We start from the raw sequence: 22,745 nt of genomic DNA, 5'->3' as shown, positions 1-22,745 counted from the left end.
TAATTACATTTCTCCGTAATCAGCCTCCGATGCAGATCACACCACTGATCCTTACTTCTCTCACCTGCTGCTGATGAAATGATGAGATCGGAAAACCTCAGACATTACAACGCTAATACTGGTGATTCCTCTGCATGTGTGTGTGTGTGTGTGTGTGTGTGTAGGTGTGTTAGGGTGAACAGGGCCGACCTGTAGGTCTGAGAGACAGAGAGAGAGAGAGAGAGAGAGAGAATTGAATTTTCAAAGGACCTTATTACAATTACTAAAACATTGTCCTATCAATTCTCACTTCATTAAAAAACAAATTAATAATTAATATGACAATAATATGATAATATTTTACCTAAAATAAAAGCAAGGACAAAATACATATGTATATTTATACATAATTTTATAAGGTACACAAACTGTAACTTATTAACTTCACACAAAGCTACAACACCAAATCAACTAAAAAGAAAAGAGAGAAAGTGAGAGATAGACAAAGAGAGATACAAAGAGAAAAAAAAACAGAGAGAGAGAGAGAAAGACAGACACAAGGACAAAGAGAGAGAGAAAGAGAGAGAGAGAGAGAGAGAGATGAAGTTTTAATTTGTTCATGTCCTCTTGGGAACATCTTGTACTCCCTGTTGTATTTTATCACTGAAGACACACACACACACACACACACACTCACACATTGCCTTTCCCATCGTCTCTGTCCTGTCCTTTCTGAGACGGGGAAACTGCTTTGTGTGAATGTTTCTGCCTTCATCAGTCCCCTGTGTGTGTGTGTGTGTGTGTGTGTGTGTGTGTGTGTGTGTGTAAGTACAAGCTAAATGCTGCATCTGTGCTGTCTGAGAAATTGTGTGGGACGTGAGATTGTGTACTCATTTATTCAGTTAATTATTTATTTATTCATCCATCCACCATTCATTCATTCATTCATTCATTCATTCATTCATCAGTCCATCTACTTATTTATTTCCTCTTCTATCCATTTATTTATTCATCCATTCACTCATTCATCTATCTGTCCATTTGTTCATCCAGGAGTTTCACCCCTTCTCACGTTCAGATATGTAAGTACAGCTAGTATAGTTAATATCTTTATTACAGTTCATACAGTCTATTACAGTTAGTACAGTTTATTACAGTTAGTACAGTTTATTACAGTTCATACAGATTATTACAGTTCATACAGATTATTACAGTTAGTACAGTCTATTACAGTTAGTACAGTCTATTACAGTTAGTACAGTTTATTACAGTTAGTACAGTCTATTACAGTTAGTACAGTTTATTACAGTTCATACAGATTATCACAGTTAGTACAGTCTATTACAGTTAGTACAGTTTATTACAGTTAGTACAGTTTATTACAGTTAATAGTCTATTAGGGTTAGTACAGTTTATTACAGTTAGTACAGTTTATTACAGTTAATAGTTTATTACAGTTAATAGTCTATTACAGTTAGTACAGTTTATAACAGTTAGTACAGTTTATAACAGTTAGTACAGTTTATTACAGTTAGTACAGTTTATTACAGTTAATAGTCTATTACAGTTAGTACAGTTTATTACAGTTAGTACAGTTTATTACAGTTAATAGTCTATTACAGTTAGTACAGTTTATTACAGTTAATAGTCTATTACAGTTAGTACAGTTTATTACAGTTAATAGTCTATTACAGTTAGTACAGTTTATTACAGTTAGTACAGTTTATTACAGTTAATAGTCTATTAGGGTTAGTACAGTTTATTACAGTTAGTACAGTTTATTACAGTTAGTACAGTTTATTACAGTTAATAGTCTATTACGGTTAGTACAGTTTATTACAGTTAGTACAGTTTATTACAGTTAATAGTCTATTACGGTTAGTACAGTTTATTACAGTTAGTACAGTTTATTACAGTTAATAGTCTATTACGGTTAGTACAGTTTATTACAGTTAATAGTTTATTACAGTTAATAGTCTATTAGGGTTAGTACAGTTTATAACAGTTAGTACAGTTTATTACAGTTAATAGTCTATTACAGTTAGTACAGTTTATTACAGTTAGTACAGTTTATTACAGTTAATAGTCTATTACGGTTAGTACAGTTTATTACAGTTAGTACAGTTTATTACAGTTAGTACAGTTTATTACAGTTAATAGTCTATTACAGTTAGTACAGTTTATTACAGTTAGTACAGTTTATTACAGTTAATAGTCTATTACAGTTAGTACAGTTTATTACAGTTAGTACAGTTTATTACAGTTAGTACAGTTTATTACAGTTAATAGTCTATTACAGTTAGTACAGTTTATTACAGTTAGTACAGTTTATTACAGTTAGTACAGTTTATTACGGTTAGTACAGTTTATTACAGTTAGTACAGTTTATAACAGTTAGTACAGTTTATTACAGTTAATAGTCTATTACGGTTAGTACAGTTTATTACAGTTAATAGTCTATTACGGTTAGTACAGTTTATTACAGTTAGTACAGTTTATTACAGTTAGTACAGTTTATAACAGTTAGTACAGTTTATTACAGTTAATAGTCTATTACAGTTAGTACAGTTTATTACAGTTAATAGTCTATTACAGTTAGTACAGTTTATTACAGTTAATAGTCTATTACCATTCATATAGTTTATTACAGTTAGTACAGTTTATTACAGTTAGTACAGTTTATTACAGTTAATAGTCTATTACCATTCATATAGTTTATTACAGTTAGTACAGTTTATTAGAGTTAGTACAGTTTATTAGAGTTAGTACAGTTTATTAGAGTTAGTTGTTAAGAATGAAGCATGCCGTTGTTGACGCTGTTTCACTGTTCTCACTGTACAAAAACACACCTCGTGGATGAATGTTGTTCTACATCACACTGACAGAACGACAGATTCTATTCGAGATTTTGCAGATTTTTCACTTCTGGTTTTATTCATCTCAGTGTAGTTTTAAACAAATCAGCTTCAAATGAGCTCATCTTCCTCATCTTCCTCATCTTCCTGTAGCCTTGCTTTAGGCTCAGTGTAAGATGTGCACAGACTGTGTAAATGTTTGTGAGTTTAAGATTTAGATTAATAATTACACAGCCGAGTTTAGCGTTGATTACATTTAGAATATTACAGTAATGAATAAAACCTCACGTCTCATTAACGTCTGTACACTCCGACATTTACTGCACTTTAGTTTGTCAGCTTGTTATAAATGCTGTGTTTTTCTTTGTCCCTTTAATGACTATGTGTGTGTGTGTGTGTGTGTGTGTGCTTTCAGGCTGCCTCTTTGAGGATGATCTATGTGAGCTGCATGAGGTTTGCGTCAATGGTAAGTCCAAATTTGTATCTTTATACCAAAGCGCTGTTGAATTCTGGATCCTGATTGGTCAGAAGGTGTTGATTAATTTTCTATAACAGCAGCTCTGACAGTAGTGCAGCTGCAAATCACAGGTTTATATTAATGAGCTCGTGCTAATACGTTATCGTTTCTATAGTAACAGCTCATTCACAGGGATGTGTATGCCTCGTGTAATTGTTGATATGGTGAGGTTTTCTGTAATTTAACATTTATGGAAGGAGTCTCCAGTGTCAGAGGTAAAGCTGTAACTTTACGTTTCCTAACATCTAGACAGAGGAGTTTACGCTTTGTGGTTTCTCTGTAACATGACACACGTAATGTTAGTTAATTTTTAAAAAAATGGTAACTGTTGGCAAGTTCCTGTGATTTAAGAGGAATAAAACAGTTGGGGATGTGCTGTTATAGGAAACGAATCAACTTCAGGGTGGAAACAGTAACACCGCCTCATCACAACACACCACTAGTTGATTATTTTCAAGCACAGAGGCCACGCCCCCTTCACTGAGATGAACAAATTTAGAGGCCACACCTCCTTAAGTGGAACTAACACACACAAAGGCCACGCCCCCTTCACTGGGACTAACATACACAAAGGCCACTCCCCCTTCACTGGGACTAACATACAGAAAGGCCACGCCCCCTTCACTGGGACTAACATACAGAAAGGCAACGCCCCCTTCACTGGGACTAACATACAGAAAGGCCACGCCCCCTTCACTGGGACTGACATACAGAAAGGCAACGCCCCCTTCACTGGGACTAACATACACAAAGGCCACGCCCCCTTCACTGGGACTAACATACAGAAAGGCCACGCACCCTTCACTGGGACTAACATACACAAAGGCCACACCCCCTTCACTGGGACTAACATACACAAAGGCCACGCCCCCTTCACTGGGACTAACATACAGAAAGGCCACGCACCCTTCACTGGGACTAACATACACAAAGGCCACGCCCCCTTCACTGGGACTAACATACACAAAGGCCACGCCCCCTTCACTTTCACCTACTCGCTGATTGACTTTGAATTTGAAAAGCAGTTTGTTGACTCAGTGTTTTCTGCTCGTTCTCTCGTGTTTGTCCGTGAGTCAGTGGCTCTCAGGCAGTTAATTGATCATTTCTGTGCGGTTTCTCAGAGCAGAGTCGTGCTCCGTGATTTCCCCAGCGTTCTGCTGCAGTGCTGAAGTGATTTACGCCGGGAGAAGAAATAAAAAAAAAACAATAAGAGGCACGGTAAATCGTTCAGCTTAATTAAAGGAGTGCAGTGAGGAGTGGAGGCCCGAGTGCTCCGGGAGTTTCTTCAACAGAGAAATAATATGCAGACGCACGCTCGGGGAGTTGGAAACCTTCCTTTCTGCTCATCCCTGCCTTTGTGCTGTGCTTTATCAGTTGTTTTAAGAGTGAATAAGAATGACGTGTTTTGTCGGTCTCAGAGGTGCTCCGAGAGGTTGGGCTTCCTGCCAATGCAAGGCTTTGTTTAGTGAACAGATAATATAACAGAAAGAGCACAGAGGGAGACTGGGTGAGATTAGCTGCTAATTGCCAGGCCCATCTATCTTTCTGACTGATTCTTATTTATTTATTTATTTATTTATTTATTTAATTATTTTATTTATTTATTAGATGTGGGATGAATAAATATATCCAGAAGACCTCGCCTGGTCTTTTTTCCAATGTTCAGCTATCCCATTTCGGATAGTCTGTGCCCAACGTAGTCTCAGATTCCTGGTCTTGGCTGACAGGAGTGGAACCTGATGTGGTCTTCTGCCTGAAGATTTGCATTCTGTGATGCTTTTCTGCTCACCATGGTTGTAAAGAGTGGTTATTTGAGTTACAGTAGACTTCTGTCAGCTCGTACCAGTCTGGCCATTCTCCTCTGACCTCACCACAACATGGCGGTTCCGCCCACAGGACTGCCTCACACTGGATGGTTTTCGTTTTTCGCACCATACTGTATAAACTCTTGAGACTGCTGTGTGTGAAAATTCCAGGAGATCAGCAGTTAATACTCAAACCAACAAGCATGCTACGATCAAAGTCACTGAGATCACCTTTATTCCGCATGCTGATGATTGATGTGAACATTAACTGAAGCTCTTGACCTGTATCTGTATGTTATACATTGTTCATGCTGCTACATGATTGGCTGATATATGGTTATGATTATCATCAACTTGACTTAGTGTCAACCTGTTAAAATGAACAATCAAACCTATCAACAAAGAGCAGTTATGGTCATTTTAAAAATAGCTACTGGGATGAGATCACTACTGAAGTATCACCCAGAGGCTGCAAATCAAAGCCTGGGGTTCAGACTGTGAGAAATCTAGTTTGGTGTGTTTTGTTACCGTCTGCTCTAATCAGACTGCATGGTTCTGGACGTCGCTCTGATTTAACCACGCTTCCTGTGCTGCTTGAGGACTGGAGAAGATCAATAGCTTTACAGAGTCTGTGGGCGTAAAATACACTGAGATGCTCCCGTGTTAAACTTAGCAGAGAGCAGGATGAAGAGTGAGCCAAGAGCGGGTTTGAAATACACTGTGGGTTATGCACAGTTTTGAACAAATATAGCAAACACAGCAGCAAATTCGCTATAAATGATGATTATTCCCAGTACAAGACAGTCAAGACACAATCTAGTCTGGGCACCACATATAGCATGGCACTTCCTTTTTCTAAAAAATAACATTTGGCTTCACTTGTCAATCTTTTAATTAACTAGTTTTCAAATGTTCTGACAAACTGAACAAAAAGTTTCATCACATTTCTAAAAGTTTCGCTGAAAATTTCATCCTCGTGTGCACATTTTGAACGCCAATCAGAAAATAAATTAAGAAGCTCATTCATGGCACAGCTGATTTACATTTAACCACGCCCACAAACCTCCATAAAAGCTAAAGACCAGAAAGTGACAAAATGACGACTAAATAGTCAAAGAGCCCTGCCTAACATTAGTGCATCAATTTACAAAACCTCAGAAGTGAATCGTAGGATGCGATCATTTTTTTCCCAACTAACTGGATTTTTATGAACAACACTTTTATTGTGTAAATGTTCCTGCGAATGATTTACAAATAAACCTGTTTTTTAAGCGGCACTGGTACAACTTTTTGCTTTCAGTTACTAATGATAATGCTAATGTTACTAATAAAGTTCACTTACCACAGTTATGCTTCTTCATGCTCTTCATGCTAGCAAGATGTGGGTTTAGAGGGCATTGTACTTTGCCCATCTGAGGTTTTGGGGGAATTCTGCACTATGAGATTAGCCTTTTTTATGGACTCGGTGCTGGCCTATAGAAGACCATCTCAAAACTCCCAAGCAATTGCCTGCCTGTAGCTACACCTCTGCTGGCTCGCTATCCAATACCGGAATGATTTCAATGTCCTGGTGCTCACTTTTAAAGTGTGTTACAACCTCGTCCCTCTTACACCCCACACCCTGTGATCCTCATCTGCTGGCCTACTGTCTGTTCCACCTTCCTGTCTCAGTACCGTGGTTCTAGCACGTGCTAGAACTTTTAGCTTCACTGCTCTCTTCCACTACATATCTGTCAGCTGAAGAACTGTTTGGATTGCTGGGGATGGTGCCACCTGGGGGCTGTGGAGATGGCTTGGGGATCACATATGGGGAGCTGTACTGTAATGGCTTGGGACTGCGATTGCTGTAGTGGCTTTGGGGCTGCAGTTGCCACGAGCAGCTTCGTACTCAGGACTCCATCAGTGGACAGTGGATAGATTTTAACCAACCAGACTTCTTGCAAAAACTGTGATGAATTTATTGGTTGCACAATTGCACTATTTGTCCATATAGTACACAATAATAGAAGGAATTTATTTATAATTGCACTATCCATTGCACCCAGATGAGGATGGTTCCCTTTGAGCCTGGTTCCTCTCAAGGTTTCTTCCTCATATCATCTCAGAGATAAATTCAAATATTTACAATATATTTTTGTGAATCCATTTATTTCTGTAAAGCTGCTTTGAGACAATGTCCATTGTTAAAAGCGCTATACAAATAAAATTGAATTGAATTGAATTAAACTGTAATTCTGCTATACTTTGTCTGATATTACAGATACATGATGCATGATACTGATATGTCATGATGCCAAATTCATAAAAATGAACACCAACCAATTTATATATCAAGTTGCAAATAGTTAGGATTATGGACTGTACATGTGTAAAATTCAGTCCAATGGATTCAGTCGTTCTGGTTAGAATTATTACTAGTTTTGAAGCAGGTGGACCCAATTCTAACATTTTTGTACATGGTTGCATCATTTTGAAGACAAATTTTGCAGATTTTAAGACCTTATCTACAGTATCTCCAGGCTTTCTGTCTAGCTTGACAAGCAAACAGGACTCATGCCAAGCCATCAAATATGTTCAATTCTCAGGAAGTGTGTGCAGGCATTGACAGCTGGCTGTGGATACAATCAGCACCAGTCCAAACAGTTCAGGATTCATCAGGTCTGCGAGATGGTTATTGATTTACCGGGTGGAAATTGTGTGTGTGTGTGTGTGTGTGTGTGTGTGTCAATGTGAGTGTTTTGTAGCTGAAACTGAAGCCTGATGTTTTATTGTGTAGCATACTAGTCAATTTATTATTCCTGTGCTGTGTCAGTGAGGGTCAAAATCAAGACAAGAATCTGAGGAACATTCCTGCCAAGATAGCACGACAAAAGAAACTCTCTTTCGGTCACAAAGGAAAGGTTCGTGATGTTCAGTGCCACACACATCCACTTTCACACTCTGGGAAAAATGATGGTCTCAAAATAACTTTTTAATAACTAAACTTATTGCAGGAGGTTGCTGAGATTTGCGTAGTATAGGTTTTTCTTTCTTGGAAATATAATTAGATAAGTATACAAGAACAGTCAAGTAAATTATAAATATCTTGACTTATACTTTAGTAACAAAATACAATTACTCAGGTTTTTTCTATCTTAAGTGAAGGTATAGATAATGTCTCAGAATCCAGCCAAAAAATGTACTCAAGTAAAAAGTTGCTACTTTTAAATGCACTCAAGTGTTAAAAAATAAGATGAGATTAATTAAATCATGTTTTCATGTGAAAAGTAACTTTTACTGCTTATCAAAATCTTTTAGAAGGTTTTTTGTTTTAAAGCAGCTACACCATTTTGTCTGAAAACATCCTTCAGTCTCATATGCATAACTAATGGTACACAGTTTGCTAATGAATTAATCAGAAGTAACATATCCTATAAATAATCAATATTTACCATTAGCTAGAATTTGACTTGCCGCCTAACCAATTTATGTAAGCTATAGCATTGGATGCTAATCTAACCAGGAATTAGCAAAGGAATATAGCCAGCGCATGTTAGCAATTGAGCAAAACGCAACAACTCAACATGCTTTTGCGAATTAGATGGAGTTCATGCCTTCTAGGGAGGTGAAGGAGACATCTCATTTCATACAAGACTTTATTTACTCCAGCATATTGAGACATTTTACAGAGGTAGGGTCAGGTACACTCATCCTCAAGTTCCAGACTGCAGTCTGGTGGATTATCCATCTTCAAATGCACATGTATAGCTATAGCGCTAACTACACTGTGTAGCATGAAAAGGTCACAGCAGATGAAGAATTAGCATGATTCTGGATCGTTTTTTCAACATTGATGAACTCGACTGGACACTAAACTGAAATGATTGAAAGCAAAACTGAGCCTGTTCTATTGATGTATGATGTACAGTCATTCGCTAGATGAGAGAAGAGACCATCAAAATTTGTAACAAGTACTTGGAAGGTCTAAATAAAAATGTAAGGAAGTTTTTTTCTTGGAAATGTAACTGAGTAAGAGTAATATTCAGTTTCAGTAATAATCAAGTAAAGGATAAATACACAAAAATGTGTAGTAACAAAGTACAATTATGCAAATATTTTCCACCCCGGTATTATCAATGGGATACAAATGACACCGAAAATGTGGAATCACACAGCTGGAGGTTATGATTATATCCACCTAAAGTTAAGCTAGATAGCTAAATTTACCACAGGAGATTACTGCTAGCTAGCTGAATTTACCACAGGAGTTTAATGCTAACTAGCTGAATTTACCACAGGAGTTTAATGCTAACTAGCTGAATTTACCACAGGAGGTTACTGCTAGCTAGCTGAATTTACCACAGGAGATTAATGCTAACTAGCTGAATTTACCACAGGAGTTTAGTGCTAACTAGCTGAATTTACCACAGGAGTTTAATGCTAACTAGCTGAATTTACCACAGGAGGTTACTGCTAGCTAGCTGAATTTACCACAGGAGTTTAATGCTAACTAGCTTAATTTACCACAGGAGGTTACTGCTAGCTAGCTGAATTTACCCCAGGAGATTATAGCTAGCTTGCTGAATTTACCCCAGGAGGTTACAGATATCTTATATAACTGACAAAATTAAGAACAAATGTCCATAATAGGAAGGTCATCTATCAAATATTCCATCAATAGTGAATAATTTTTGCCTTATTTCCTCAGATTCAGAATTTAACGCACTGTTTATTAAAACTGAAAACTGAAAACTTCCAGTTCTGAGTTGCTTTCACCTTCATCACTGTGTTGTTGCAGTGAATGATGGGACTTTTAGTGCAATCTTGCTGGCATGTTTTATGTGTGGCAACTGATGTCTTCTTGATATTTTGATAGATTGAAGAACACATGGGGATATTTTTTGCTGTTCTTGGTATTAGTGTTCTTTATTGCTGAAATTGTGCAGTGGAGGATGATGTGTAAGAAATACTCAGAATCTTTTCAGAAGGTTTTGTGTCAGATCTCTTCGCCTGTGCTGTCACTTTTGATCACCAGCTGTGTTGTGCAGGAATCTCAAAGGGCAGAACAAAGGCTAATCACACTTCCTTCTAAACATTTCAGCTTTCATTTATTTGTTCTGGTTCAGTTCCTGAATGTCTAATTTTCGGCTCTGCTGTTGCGTCCCTCTGGAATGAACAAATACAGCTTCGAGACAAAATGTTTCACACAAACAGACTTATAAAATATTTGCTGGGTATATATGTTTAGCCAATATGTTCACAGCTTTTGAATCTAGTGCTGATGATTTCCTACATTGAAAATTCAAGTGTGGTGATTTAATGCTTTTGTGTGTTAGTGTTGTCAAATGATTAGAATTTTTTTATAGCATAATTCTGTTATATTACCTTTTATATTATCTACTTTATATAGAAGCAACATAGTGCTTCGGAAGTGACAGTAGTTCTGGCTACAGGTTATGAGTTTATATTAATGCTTTCATTATCATACGCTCTTGTTTCTATAGTAACAGCCCATTCACAATAAGCAAAAAAAGAACATGTTGATATTTAACAAAAAAAAATGTACAGTATAATCATTGATATGATGACGTTTTCTGTAAGGAGGAGTTTATTTGACATTTATGGAAGGAGTCTCCAGTGTCAGAGCTTTGTAATAGTCTGTGACTTGAAGTTTTTTCAACATCTTCAGGACAGAGGAGTTTACGCTTTGCGGTTTCTCTGTAACATGACACGCTGCGTGTTATTTTTGTCTTCTTAACTTCAAGAAAGAGAAAAAAGAGAGGCTATAACTATGAACAGTTAAAATGCATGACATGACAATCATTAATAAATTACAAATTGTAATTCATGACTTTGCGTCACATGACCATCACGTATCACGTCATGGATTATTTTATTTTATATAATATTTTATAACAGCATTCACTCATTGTGTATTATTCCTCACTTAATGCCTTTACATTAAGAAGGACCTTTGCAATGCTTCACTTATTTAAGAAGCCCATATCTCAGCCTAATGAGGGATTTATATTTCCTCAAACTAAAATGCTAATCAGTGTTACATTTATAACAAGGTTACGAAGCACTAATGTATACCTTCTACAATATCACTTAAGCCCATATGCTGGCTAAGTAATCTGGATTAGAATGGATAGTCTAAAGCTTTATTAATATGCTCTTACTGGATTCAGTAACTATCTTAAACAGTTAACCTGTAATGATAATTATTATTTTTTTCTTTCATGTAAGGATAAAGTCATATTACGTAGATGCTTATGAACACGTAATGAAAGCCCGGTGTAAGTCTTGCTACCAGACGACTGAAAGACGACAGGATCTTGCATCAATTCACCGCTGAATGAAAGTGTGGCTCATACACAATAATTTTCTTCCACTTCACTGAAGCTCTATCAGACTTTATGGACCGTCTATGCACTATTGACCTGGCCGTTTCACACAAATCTCCCGTCTCATTATGGCAAGAAAGCAAGAAAGAAAGAGTAACGCTTGAGCACAGAGGTGGAGGTAGTGAAGTATGCTATGTTCTGTCATCACTTTAATCACAGTACCAGCATTGTAATGATGGAAGGATAGTTTTCCATTTGAATAGTTCATTTTTGGAGTTTTGAAATGGTGTTTTGCTTTTGGAGTTGATATGAAGGATAGGAAGCCCAGGAGCTCTCTGATTGGTTGATGCACAAGCTCCTATGAGAGAAAACCTCAAGATTTGCAAGATTTTAGATAAAGTCTACCGTGAGTTATTTAATACTTAAATAGTTTAAACACCATGATACTGGGAGGAGCATTCTGCGTGATGACAGTTCGATAACTTCAGTAAGTTCTTTTCTGAGTGCCCAGCAGTTGTTGTTTTTTAATATTGAATTAAATTCATATACTGAACTAGATGTACATGTATGTAAGTGGAAGCTAACACCACCTATGCACATCTACCCTGTTTTATATATATATATATTTTGCCTCCTGGGTGCCCCCTAGTGGTCACAGAGGCTGCACTCTCTGCAAAACCTCAGTTCGTTCCCTGTTTATACCTTAACCAAGATGGTGGAATTTGCCTTTAGTGCACTTGGCAAAATGTAAGGGTCCAATTTGGGCCATCATTACAGGAATACTCCAGGAATTAGCCAGAAAAAAAACATGTAACATAGCAGATAAATTAAACAAGAGTAGGACGTGAATGTAATGTTGACAGAGGTTCGAGAGATGAAACTGACAAGAATGTAAGTGTGAGCCAGGTTTACTCAACTAAGATGGTGGAAAAGTGAAAACTGGATTATATCCATGACTACAGATCAAAAACAAAACTTTAACTAAGCAAGGAAAAAATCTAAACTAATCCCCAAAACAAACACAGGTCCTAGAACTACAAGAAATCAGACACACATCAAACAATCTATGGGGCGAGGAAATACAAAGGGCAATATGTACAAGGACTATATGTACACACAGTTACACAAGAAAAAGCATAATGACAAGCTGAGGAACCAATAAAGAGCTACAGGTGATGAGGTGGAACCATGACCAAACTAGAAGATGACTAAAGTCTGAGAAGATAATGATGCGCAGAGCTTTAACCAAAAGAGCGAGTGACTTTGCAATTTCAGAAAGCTTCATTTTCAGTGATGCAAAACACAGAGTCTGATCTCTAACAACAAGTCATAAGAATACCAGTCACATGATGTGTTGAGTTGATATAAAGAAATAAGACAGTAAATTTCAGTATTCCTTTTGCCTGTGATGGACATGTGCTGATAATCAGCTATGTGATGTACTGCAATAATCATCACATTGTTCTTTGCAATACTGAAGAATGACAGAGTGATTTGAGAAATATACAGTAATTTAATAAAAAATGTTCCTGGTATTACACTCAGACTTTTGGACCTGTCATTGTGTAAAATGCTTACAGAGCTCTTTTTCTTCTTCTTCAACTTTTTTAATGAAGCTCATTCCTGATTTGAATAGTCTATGTGTCCTTGGTAAAAAAAAAAATCCCTGTAGCCTTCCAGTGCTAGAGCTAATTTAATGGCTCAGTGTGCATACAGAATTCTTTTGGTTTATCTCAGGTTATTTGCACAGTCACAGTCTGCTCTGATTCACAGAGTTACACTGGCTCGTTCTTGTGTCACAATTTTTCTCCACAATTTGGTCACCTGCCAGCTCCCACCCAGCAGCCACCAAAAGCCAACCGCTATCACATCAGCGCCAGATTCGGCTGTAATATGGCCACCATGGACTTCAGTTCTCATCAGCCCCATCAGACTACAACCACATCACATGACCCTGTCACTATAACAGCAGAAGACCACATCAGGTTCAACTTCTTTCAGCCAAGAACAGGAATCTGAGTCTATCATGGGCACAGACTCACCGAAACAAGACAGTTGAAGACTGGAAAAAGACCAGATGATTTTTTTTTCTAACCTATGTTTTGGTGAGTCTGGAACCTGATGTGGTCTTCAACTGTTGTAGCTCATCCACCTCATGGTTCAATGTTTTGTGCCTGCTGAGATGCTTTTCTGCTCACCATGGCTGTAAAGAGTAATTATTTGAGTTACTATATCCTTCCTGGCAGTTTTCAGGATGTAACAATACACAAAGGAACTTTAGGTGTTCATCTGTCTCCATCCCTGTAATGAAGGTCAGAGATGTGAAGAGGGTTCAGCAGCTTCACTGCTCTGTCTCATGCTACAGCACTTTGTAAACTTTGACTTATCCTGAACGAGGCTCCGAGTGAAGTCAGACTGAGAGCGTGTTCTGTTGATGAGGAGGGTGAAGACACCGCTGAGGGCTCTGAGGACTTGCTCTGTCTGGTCTTTGAATTTCAGAGATAAACATAGAAATTTTTGGTAGATGGACAGAATTTTTATTGAGCATCACGTCGGTGTGTAGATCGTTATCATTCTGAGAAATGCTCACTCTGTACGCCGACGTGGTGATCATCTGAAAAACCAATTACAGAAACATCTGATTTTTCTCGGATGAAAATAAGCAGTGTAGAACCGAGCAGCTGAGACAGCTGGAACATTTCTGTAATTGTTTTTTTTCATGTGATTGCCACTCTGACTTGCTCAGTGACCACTAATCACTCTGATAATAATCTAGTGTGTAATATTATGTGTAATAATAAAACAGTAATGACAGCAATAATATAGAATGATAGTGAAAAGAGCAGTAGAGGAAGTAATGGATGTGCAAAGAATGAACCACTTGGTTATCAGGTTAGAAAAGGATTTGAATAAAATGATAACATTTTCATTAACACTGTAACCTAATCAACATGATGTCACGCCTGCAAATTCATAACAAGTTGCATGAATATATTTATATTAAAAGTTACAAAAGTTAAGGTTAGAGTTAAGGTTAGTGTTTGTAGCTTTTGTTAAGATTTTATTTGTATTCAACAATTCGACCTTGTAAGCATTTTACATGAGATCGAGTTCAATTAAAATGAACACAGGGATGTTACAAATACAAGTAAATACCCAAACCAACTGGCAACAGTGGCATGATAGGCTAAGCTAAGCTAAGCTAGGCTAAGCTAGGTGAGAGAGAGTGAAACAGGAAGTAGAGTAAAAGCTAATGAGCAGCAAAGGTTCTGGCTAACTGGCTTCTTCTTCTTCTTCTTCTTCTTCTTCTTCCTTTTCTTCTTCTTCATCTTCTACTCCTCTTCCTCTGCCACAATGCCACTCCATCTCTTTATCCAGGAACAGATAGAAATAATATTACAGCACAAATCACCCTGGATGTTTCTCCTGATGCCGGATCGTATTAACAGAGCTGCACAGATCTGCAGAGATGAGATGACGAGAGGGCTGTAACTGAGACAGATTATTCTTATCAGTGTCAGCAGCATGAGGGATTATTGCTAGCGTAATTCTATTTTATTACCAGGAGCTCCTATGCAGCTCCGGTTACAATAAAAAAGTGCCAGAACTGGTGCTGTAGAAGAAAATATGTATTTTTTTTAATACCTTAAAAAACCTTTTTGATTGATGATTTTTTTAAACCATTTTTGAAGGTTTAACACTGAACTAAAGAATTATTCATTCATTCATCTTCTGTAAGCACTATGTCCTGGTCAGGGTGGTGGTGGAGCCGGAGTGTATCCCAGGAACACCGGGTGTGAGTTGGGAATACACCCAGTATGGAATGCCAATCCATCGCAGACCCCATACACACACACTCACACACACACATTTATACGCTCATACACACCTGGGAGCAAGTTAGCGTCACTAATCCAGCATGTTTTTGATAGATGGGAGGAAACCGGAGAACTCGAAGGAAACCACCACGGTCATGAGGAGAACTTCGGGGACAGTTCACCACCACGCCACCAGAGGGCACTCTCTCTGGAATTTTAAAGACTCTTTATCATCATCATTATGTAATAAATAAAACACATGTTCACAGATATTCAATGCGAAGCCTTGCCGATTGTTTACCTTTCGTGTAAGTTCCTTTATACATGACCCTTTCCTTGTTTCTTGTTTACCCATTTGGATTTCATTTGAAACATGTTTTAGAGCCTTGCCTGGCCTTTTGACCGGATTTGTCCTCAGGAATTGGTAATATTATGATCGCTGTTTTTTCCCCCGTTTATTATTATTATCGAGTTTTGGATTATGGACTTTCTTGTTAATAAATCTCCAGCACATGGATCCTAACAACCTCCCTGAGTCACAGCTGTTACAGTGTGAAACTCCGCACAGACAGTAACCTGAGCTCAGGATCGAGCCTGGGACGCTGCAGCTGTGAGAATAAATTCAGAATTGTCATCCTTTGAACATTGCTGTGGTATAAGAGGAATAAAGCACTTTGGGGTGGTAACAGTAACTTCATCACGCCACCCCATCGCTGATTATTTCACTATAACACAAAAAGCAAACACAAATCACACCAAACATTAACAGGTAATTTAACAGCTCAGAAATGCATACATTAGACTGTATAAGACGAGGCCTGGATTGGATTTTACACTAAATAGACAATTAATTAGCCACGTTAAAATAAACCAGTGACAGGTCAGGGGCGGAGACTAAACCAGGAAGTGTTGTGGCTCATTATTCCATTCATTATTAATCAACTAATACATTCTTATTGAAATAGAGGAAGATTTCATCTATAACATTGTCAGTCTGATTAGAGAGCCACAGTCAGGTGCACTGTTGAACTTTCAGCTCTTTCAGCGCTGCACAGTGGTGTGTCCTCGTCCTCTCCCGCTCCTTCTTTGTCTTCATTAGTGCAGCTCAGTGGTTTGCTTGTGTTGTACAATTGATTTTCCTTGTCAGTTTGAGGCTAACAAATTATGCTAATGCTAATGCTTGTTATGTCCTTAGAGATTGTAGTTTATTTTGTCCTCACATATCAAACTGCGGTGTCTCAGTGTCTCTAAACCTCTTGTTAGAGATTTAGAGTATTTAGCTGTATATTTAATAGCCTTATGGTTGTAAATAAAACTGCGAGCATGAACCTTGTCCTTCAGCTTAAACGTAACCATTCATAAATTGCCCACTAGATGCCCCATGATAGAGTTGTGTGAGGTTACGTTGCTCTTTGTAACGTATGGTGGGTGAGGGCAGGACGCAAGTGTGTGAGGCAGCATCAATTAAAACGAGGAATACTGGTGAGGGTCAAAACTGGGAAACACCACTGGCAGCTCTTCCATAGTGTCATCTTGTGCAGCTCCCCACCAGACATATCAGCCATTCAACAAATATTCAGCTTTATAAAGTCCTCATTCAAAATTATGTTGAAATATTAATGATCTATTTTGGGTCCCTGAAGGACTAGTGGTTAGGCCACAGCACTCTTACCACTGCGGTCCGGGTTCGATTCCCAGCCACTGGGGTTGTGTGCAACAGTGCGCTCTCAGTGCCAGTCCCAAGCCCGGATAAAATGGGGAGGATTGTGTCAGGAAGGGCATGTGGCATAAAAACTGTGCCAAATCAAATACACGGACCAATGATCCGCTGTGACGACCCCTAACAGGAGCAGCTGAAAAAGCAGCAGCAGCAACAACAACGTTAATGAGCTATTTTGAGTGACCAAGAATTAAAAAATGTTGCTATTTAACAGATAGAAGCTGATTGTCTTTAAATTTGCTCGCCTTTCTGGATCCAGATCTGCTCACTGCCCTATTTCTAGAGTTCATAGAGCCTATTAATAGAGTTATTATTGCACCTAGTGGTCAAAAATGGGAACTACAACAAGCACTAAGAGAAGCCCATTGGGGGCAAGAATAGAAAATTATAGAAAATTAATCAACACCTTCTGACAAAATGTAATAAATTATAAATTTACCATTATTAAATGTATATAGGTCATGTGTTAGGTTTGAGCCTCTGAGTTTAATGTTCTTTTATTTCCTTTTTGTGTTCTTAATGATCTAGTGCACTCGTATATTCTTGACCTGATGCTTCCAGACCTCAGATGTTGTCACTTTTGGCTGTTTGGAAATATTTTAGGTGTATAAATAAGGTGACGGTGGGTCTGTGTCATGTTTATGGGTTTGCAAATTGATATCAAATGTGTAAATCTTTGTCTTAATAATACAGAAAAAAATTGCTGACATCAGTTGTATGTAAAGATCATAAATTAATCATTAAAATAAAAAAATATATATTTTATATATATTATATATATTATTTACTGTTACATATTTCTTTTGTAGTTATTACATGGTTAGTATATAGTTATTATATGGTTATTACATAGTTATTACATGTTATTACATGGTTATTATATAGTTATTACATAGTCATGACACTTTTTCTAAAATGGCTTGTCTCAGTTAGAAAAAGAGAGGCAGAAGTTTAAGTCTTGTGACCAGAAGGTTGTCGGTTCAAATCCCCAGACTGCCACTGCTGAACTCTTGACTTTTAACAGTTCAGCTTTATGCTTGTTTTGGATAAATGTATCTGACAAACAAATTATTTCAAATGAACGAATTCCCGAAGCTCACTTGTGTGTACTCTTTCCTCAGTGGATTAATTATATTTGGACTAAAATGATGAATGTGCTGTGTTTTAAAAGAGAAACTCAGAGAACAGCTGTTAAGGAGAGTGCATAGTCATTATACAGTTGTTACTCTATTCTCTAAGGATAAAGTGCATGATGGATGTTTATTTGCAAGTAAATGGAAATTAAGGTCCGGGTTCTGTGCTGATCACCAGGAAGGTGTGTGTTTAAATCCCACAGTCACCTGCTCAGCTGGTGAGCTACACGTGACAGATATATTATGAATACATATTTATTTATGGGTGTTTAACATAACACATATGCAGTGCAGATGATTATATACGTGTTAGATCATGTGTTTTGTGCAGTACTTGTGTTATAATGATGTTTACTTAGTATAATTTCTCACCTGTCCCTTGAAAATTGTACTTCTTTAGATCAACGTATTTAAATTAAGGTTAGGATTTCCACTTAAGTAAAACATGTAAGTTCAGCAAAAAGTAAAATAGGTAAATAATGGCGGCTTTACTGTATGATAAACTCATTAGATAGAACTATGTACCTTTACATAACGTAATTTATTGTAGTAATATGGTAATATTAATATTTTGGTTTAAATTAATATGAATGTATTTATTTCTGTGAAGCTGCTTTGTGACAATGTCCATTGTTAAAAGCACTATACAAATAAAATTGAATTGAATTGAATAATATGAACATTATATTAATAAGTAAAAGCTACATGAGGCCATAATGACTTTGTAAAGTATAATTCCTGACTTTGCTGCTGTTCCTGAGTGACGGCTCAGCATCTCCATCACCATGGAGGATCAGTGGATGGATTACTGATTAAGTTTAGATCAAATTGAACAATTTTAGCATATACATCATTTCATAGTGGTTACATTGTTATTTCATTGTTATTACATGATTATAAATGGCAAGCTGGCTGTGAGTTCAAATCCAAGCACCATCAGAGAGAGCTTAGACCTTCTTCTGCTCATCCTTATGCTCAGGTCAAATTCTGTCCCACTTGTAAGTCTCTCTTGGTGAATCGTGTGGAGGTTGAATAAATAAATGTAAATGTATTGATTGCTGAGTGACGACTCAGTCTCACATTATCGACTCTTTCAACATGGAGCCTCAGTGACAGGACTGCTGATGAAGTTAGATATCACATCAGATAAGATTAGAAAATAATTTCTAGCAGACTAAACAGATAAGCATAAAAATGATGCATGGTTAGAACATAGTTGTTACATGAGGAATACAACACTGTGGTGTGCTGTTACAGGAAAATAATCAACAGCAGGGTGCTGTGATGAAGCGGAGTCACTGTTACCACCCCGAGCTTGATTATTTTCCCATAACAGCACATCCTGAAGTGTTTTATTCCTCTTATACCTCAGCAATTTGCCAATGTTTCCAAATATGTGTTAATTAAAGAACGACACATCATACTTTTTTCGTACACGTCGCTGTGAACGAGCTGTTACTATAGAAACGATAACGTATTAAAATGAGTGCATTAATATAAACCATAGCTACTGTCAGAGCTGCTGTTCTAGAGAACTAATCAACACCTTCTGACCAATCAGAATCCAGAATTCATCAGCGCTGTGATGTAAACATTAAACAGTCCCAGTTGATTTTTCTTTTAGAAATAAATAAAGTCAGAAAATGATATGTTTTGGCTTGAATGCATGAAGGTTTACAGTAATCTTTAATTACAGATCTTTAATAGTAACTCCTTAGCATGAACCCTGCTGTGTTCGGATTCCATTTTGTTTATCAGGTAAATATAAAAAAATGAAAATATCATCAGACATGTTTAATTCTTTACGGTTTAGTTTTGCTCAGTGATGTCGAAAGGTTTGGATTTTTCCATCCGTCTGTTCCTGTCTTTTTAATTTAAAATAAGTGACATGAGCACCCATATGGACTGTTTGTTTTGCTTGATTTGTTCTCTGAAGGTTGTTATGGACATTCAGAGAATGTAGTGGATCTCAGTAATATTATGGGTGAGGGAAAGCAGAATTAACGCATTTCCTAAAAATAATATGCAAATATAAAGGCTATTGATTTCTAGCCACTCCAGAATCTAAATTTATATGGACATAAATAGAAATCTGTGTTGTTTATCGGACGCCTCATTTTATAGGACGCATCTGTGTATCGCACGCATCTGTTTATAGGACGCATCTGTTTAAAGGACGCATCTGTTTAAAGGACGCATCTGTTTATAGGACGCATCTGTTTATCGCACGCATCTGTTTATCGGACGCCTCTGTTTATAGGACGCCTCTGTTTATAGGACGCATCTGTTTATAGGACGCATCTGTTTATCGGACGCATCTGTTTATCGCACGCATCTGTTTATCGGACGCCTCTGTTTAAAGGACGCATCTGTTTATAGGACGCATCTGTTTATCGGACGCATCTGTTTATCGCACGCATCTGTTTATCGGACGCCTCTGTTTATAGGACGCCTCTGTTTATAGGACGCCTCTGTTTAAAGGACGCATCTGTTTATAGGACGCATCTGTTTATCGGACGCATCTGTTTAAAGGACGCATCTGTTTAAAGGACGCATCTGTTTATAGGACGCATCTGTTTATCGGACGCATCTGTTTATAGGACGCATCTGTTTATAGGACGCATCTGTTTATCGGACGCATCTGTTTAAAGGACGCATCTGTTTAAAGGACGCATCTGTTTAAAGGACGCATCTGTTTATAGGACGCATCTGTTTATAGGACGCATCTGTTTATCGCACGCATCTGTTTATCGGACGCCTCTGTTTATAGGACGCCTCTGTTTAAAGGACGCATCTGTTTATAGGACGCATCTGTTTATCGGATGCATCTGTTTATAGGACGCATCTGTTTATAGGACGCATCTGTTTATAGGACGCATCTGTTTATCGGACGCATCTGTTTAAAGGACGCATCTGTTTAAAGGACGCATCTGTTTATAGGACGCATCTGTTTATCGGACGCATCTGTTTATCGCACGCATCTGTTTATCGGACGCCTCTGTTTATAGGACGCCTCTGTTTAAAGGACGCATCTGTTTATAGGACGCATCTGTTTATCGGACGCATCTGTTTAAAGGACGCATCTGTTTAAAGGACGCATCTGTTTATAGGACGCATCTGTTTATCGGACGCATCTGTTTATAGGACGCATCTGTTTATAGGACGCATCTGTTTATCGGACGCATCTGTTTATAGGACGCATCTGTTTATAGGACGCATCTGTTTATCGGACGCATCTGTTTAAAGGACGCATCTGTTTAAAGGACGCATCTGTTTAAAGGACGCATCTGTTTATAGGACGCATCTGTTTATAGGACGCATCTGTTTATCGCACGCATCTGTTTATCGGACGCCTCTGTTTATAGGACGCCTCTGTTTAAAGGACGCATCTGTTTATAGGACGCATCTGTTTATCGGACGCATCTGTTTATAGGACGCATCTGTTTATAGGACGCATCTGTTTATAGGACGCATCTGTTTATCGGACGCATCTGTTTAAAGGACGCATCTGTTTAAAGGACGCATCTGTTTATAGGACGCATCTGTTTATCGGACGCATCTGTTTATAGGACGCATCTGTTTATAGGACGCATCTGTTTATCGGACGCATCTGTTTAAAGGACGCATCTGTTTAAAGGACGCATCTGTTTAAAGGACGCATCTGTTTATAGGACGCATCTGTTTATAGGACGCATCTGTTTATCGCACGCATCTGTTTATCGGACGCCTCTGTTTATAGGACGCCTCTGTTTAAAGGACGCATCTGTTTATAGGACGCATCTGTTTATCGGATGCATCTGTTTATAGGACGCATCTGTTTATAGGACGCATCTGTTTATAGGACGCATCTGTTTATCGGACGCATCTGTTTATAGGACGCATCTGTTTATAGGACTCATCTGTTTATAGGACGCATCTGTTTATAGGACGCCTCTGTTTATCGGACGCATCTGTTTATAGGACGCATCTGTTTATAGGACGCCTCTGTTTATAGGACGCATCTGTTTATCGGACGCCTCTGTTTATAGGACGCCTCTGTTTATAGGACGCCTCTGTTTATCGGACGCCTCTGTTTATAGGACGCATCTGTTTATAGGACGCCTCTGTTTATAGGACGCATCTGTTTATAGGACGCATCTGTTTATAGGACGCATCTGTTTATTGTACGCATCTGTTTATCGTACGCATCTGTTTATAGGACGCCTCTGTTTATAGGACGCCTCTGTTTATCGCACGCATCTGTTTATAGGACGCATCTGTTTATAGGACGCATCTGTTTATCGCACGCATCTGTTTATAGGACGCATCTGTTTATAGGACGCATCTGTTTATCGCACGCATCTGTTTATAGGACGCATCTGTTTATAGGACGCCTCTGTTTATCGGACGCATCTGTTTATAGGACGCCTCTGTTTATAGGACGCATCTGTTTATCGTAGGCATCTGTTTATCGGACGCATCTGTTTATAGGACGCATCTGTTTATCGCACGCATCTGTTTATTGTACGCATCTGTTTATAGGACGCATCTGTTTATCGCACGCATCTGTTTATAGGACGCCTCTGTTTATTGGACGCATCTGTTTATAGGAC

General features: G+C 38.0%; 1 protein-coding gene across 1 annotated transcript in view; it reads left to right on the top strand.

Annotated features, from left to right (window-relative positions):
* The window catches only part of ptprn2 (protein tyrosine phosphatase receptor type N2), a 235,150-nt gene that overhangs the window by 26,436 nt on the left and 185,969 nt on the right, over positions 1-22,745 (top strand). The window contains exon 2 of the mRNA XM_053233318.1: positions 3,250-3,300. Coding sequence (XP_053089293.1) covers positions 3,250-3,300 — 51 coding nt within the window. The remainder of the gene's footprint in view (positions 1-3,249; positions 3,301-22,745) is intronic.

This window comes from Pangasianodon hypophthalmus, chromosome 4, assembly GCF_027358585.1.
Source record: "Pangasianodon hypophthalmus isolate fPanHyp1 chromosome 4, fPanHyp1.pri, whole genome shotgun sequence".
NCBI classification, from domain to species: domain Eukaryota; kingdom Metazoa; phylum Chordata; class Actinopteri; order Siluriformes; family Pangasiidae; genus Pangasianodon; species Pangasianodon hypophthalmus.
This window is presented reverse-complemented; position numbering and strand designations above follow the sequence as displayed.